The sequence below is a fragment of the Limulus polyphemus genome, unplaced genomic scaffold, assembly GCF_000517525.1.
Source record: "Limulus polyphemus unplaced genomic scaffold, Limulus_polyphemus-2.1.2 Scaffold3699, whole genome shotgun sequence".
In the NCBI taxonomy this organism is placed as follows: Eukaryota; Metazoa; Arthropoda; class Merostomata; order Xiphosura; family Limulidae; genus Limulus; species Limulus polyphemus.
The window spans coordinates 34,173-36,417 of NW_013669309.1; the positions used below are offsets into that span (position 1 = coordinate 34,173).

The window sequence follows — 2,245 nt, forward strand, 5'->3', positions numbered from 1 at the left end:
ATATCATATTTTAGTTTATTTATTTTTTATGCGTAAGTTCTTTATTAACGATTAGTTGGAGTACCCGTCCCCTGAAGGGAAGTTATGTAAATTCATGATTAATGAAAGGTTATCTTAGGACATGAGAAGTTGCTTCCCTTATGTGTAATTGTAAAAAAAAACACAAAAATGTCACAAGAATCGCAAAACTGAAAATTTGTATGTGCTCCTGCATGAACCTCCATAATAGTTTTGGTGAAGATCCATCCACACCCTGAAAAGTAATTACACGGACAGACAACAGACAGTACTGTTATATTTATATATCATTCGATTGGAGTTAACAGAAAAGTATTTTACCCACTGTTATGTGATGATCAAATTTTGAAAGTGTCTTCTTGTCAAAGTGCTATTGTTGTTTTTTTGGTTTGAAAACTCTTGTTTGGAAAAGTGTGAATGTTTGGAAAAAAGTTTACTTTAACGATACCAAATATTGTAAACATAAAATATTTGGTTTTGTTTCTTTGGAATTTCACACAAAGTTGCACGAGGGCTATCTCCGTTAGCCGTCCCTAGTTTTGAAGTGATAGACTAAAGAGAAGGCAGCTAGTCAACACCACCCACTGCGAACTCTTGAGCTACTCTTTTTACCAATGAATAATGAGACTTACAGTCACATTATAATACCCCCACGGCTAAAAGAGCGAGCATGTTCGGGGAAGAGATTCGAACCCGCGACCCTCAGATTGCGAGTCGACTATCCTAACTACCAGGCCATAGAGATTGATTACGTTTACGAAGATCAAAGTTGAATACTTTTTTTTTCAGACGAAAGACGTATGGATATTGAATGCTGTAAGTACCCACCCCAACAACGCCATCCTAATTGCATGCCCATCGCCATACCCCATGATGACCCCTTCTACAAATTCTTCAACAAGAAATGCATGGACTTTGCTCGAACTCTTCCTGGGATGAGACCCGGATGTACTCTAGGTAAGCCACGTATAATTCATTTCTGTAGTGTATATTGGTATATAGAAGACATATTAATACTGGAAATAAACGACCTTATAACACCAAAATGTTGTTGTTATTTAATTAGACACTCAACGTTTCGCTTTGCTCAGGAACGTTCACTAAATATGTCAAAAGCACGATGTACAAATGCACATTATAACATAACATATTGGTCCATCTCGGCTGTTCCATCCTCTAAACTAAATTAAAATAAAATCTTAAAGCCAGCCCTTATCATTCATATGCTTATCAAGCTTTTACTTAAACTCACTTAAATTTACTGCCTCTACAACATCTGAAAGCAACCCATTCCACAGGCCAACCACCCTGTTAGAAAAATAAAACTGTCTTAGCCGAAGATGACTCTTTCCTTGCCAAAATATATATTTGTGTCCTCTAGTCCTACTATTATCACTGTTAAATATGTTATAGATTCGAATACAATTGATCATTCAAACCATTTGAAGCTTTGTATTGTCGGTTTCGGTTTGTGTTTTAGTAAACGCTCCTGAAATAGCTGTAAAGCGAAACATTGAGTGTTTAATTAAATAAAAAACAACATTTTGGTGTTATAAGGTCGTCTATTTCTAGTATTAATAAGCCACATATAACAATTGGCGAGGAAAAAATAAATACATAATAACAGAAATAAAAATCCGAGTTTTACAAACGTAGAAATTTAGAATCAAGGTAGCAATTTGTTAATGTAAGACTTCCAATAACACCAAAGCAGGGATTGAAGCTGAATACTCAGAAAATTCAACGTTCTCTGGTGAGCTTTTTTTCTTGTATGAACATAGTACATCTTTTCCTTTAGAAATCTGATTATATATGAAATTGTATCTAATAACGTTTATAACCTTCATAGTTCTAGATAGATAGTCTATTTGGTGATATAGGTAGGGTAACTTTAATAAGTTTAATTCAATGAATGTGCCAGTGTTTGACGAATTTACCACAATCCATAGTTTACAATATAACAACAATAACAGCAACTAATGTAGTGTTTATGCAGTTTACCGTGTAACAAGAATAACAGTAACTAATGTAGTGTTTATGTAGTTTACCGTGTAACAACGATGACAGTAACTAATATAGTGTTTATGTAGTGTAACAACAGTAACTAATGTAGTGCTTATATAGTGTAATAACAGTAACTAATGTAGTACTTATGTAGTGTAACAACGGTAACTAATGTAGTGCTTATATAGTGTAACAACGGTAACTAATGTAGTGCTTATATAGT

The 2,245-nt window shown here is 34.1% G+C and overlaps 1 protein-coding gene across 1 annotated transcript in view; it reads left to right on the forward strand.

Moving 5' to 3' along the window:
* Window positions 1-2,245, forward strand: part of LOC106469874 (peroxidase-like) — a 37,271-nt gene that overhangs the window by 19,600 nt on the left and 15,426 nt on the right. The window contains exon 7 of the mRNA XM_022398453.1: window positions 808-975. Coding sequence (XP_022254161.1) covers window positions 808-975 — 168 coding nt within the window. The remainder of the gene's footprint in view (window positions 1-807; window positions 976-2,245) is intronic.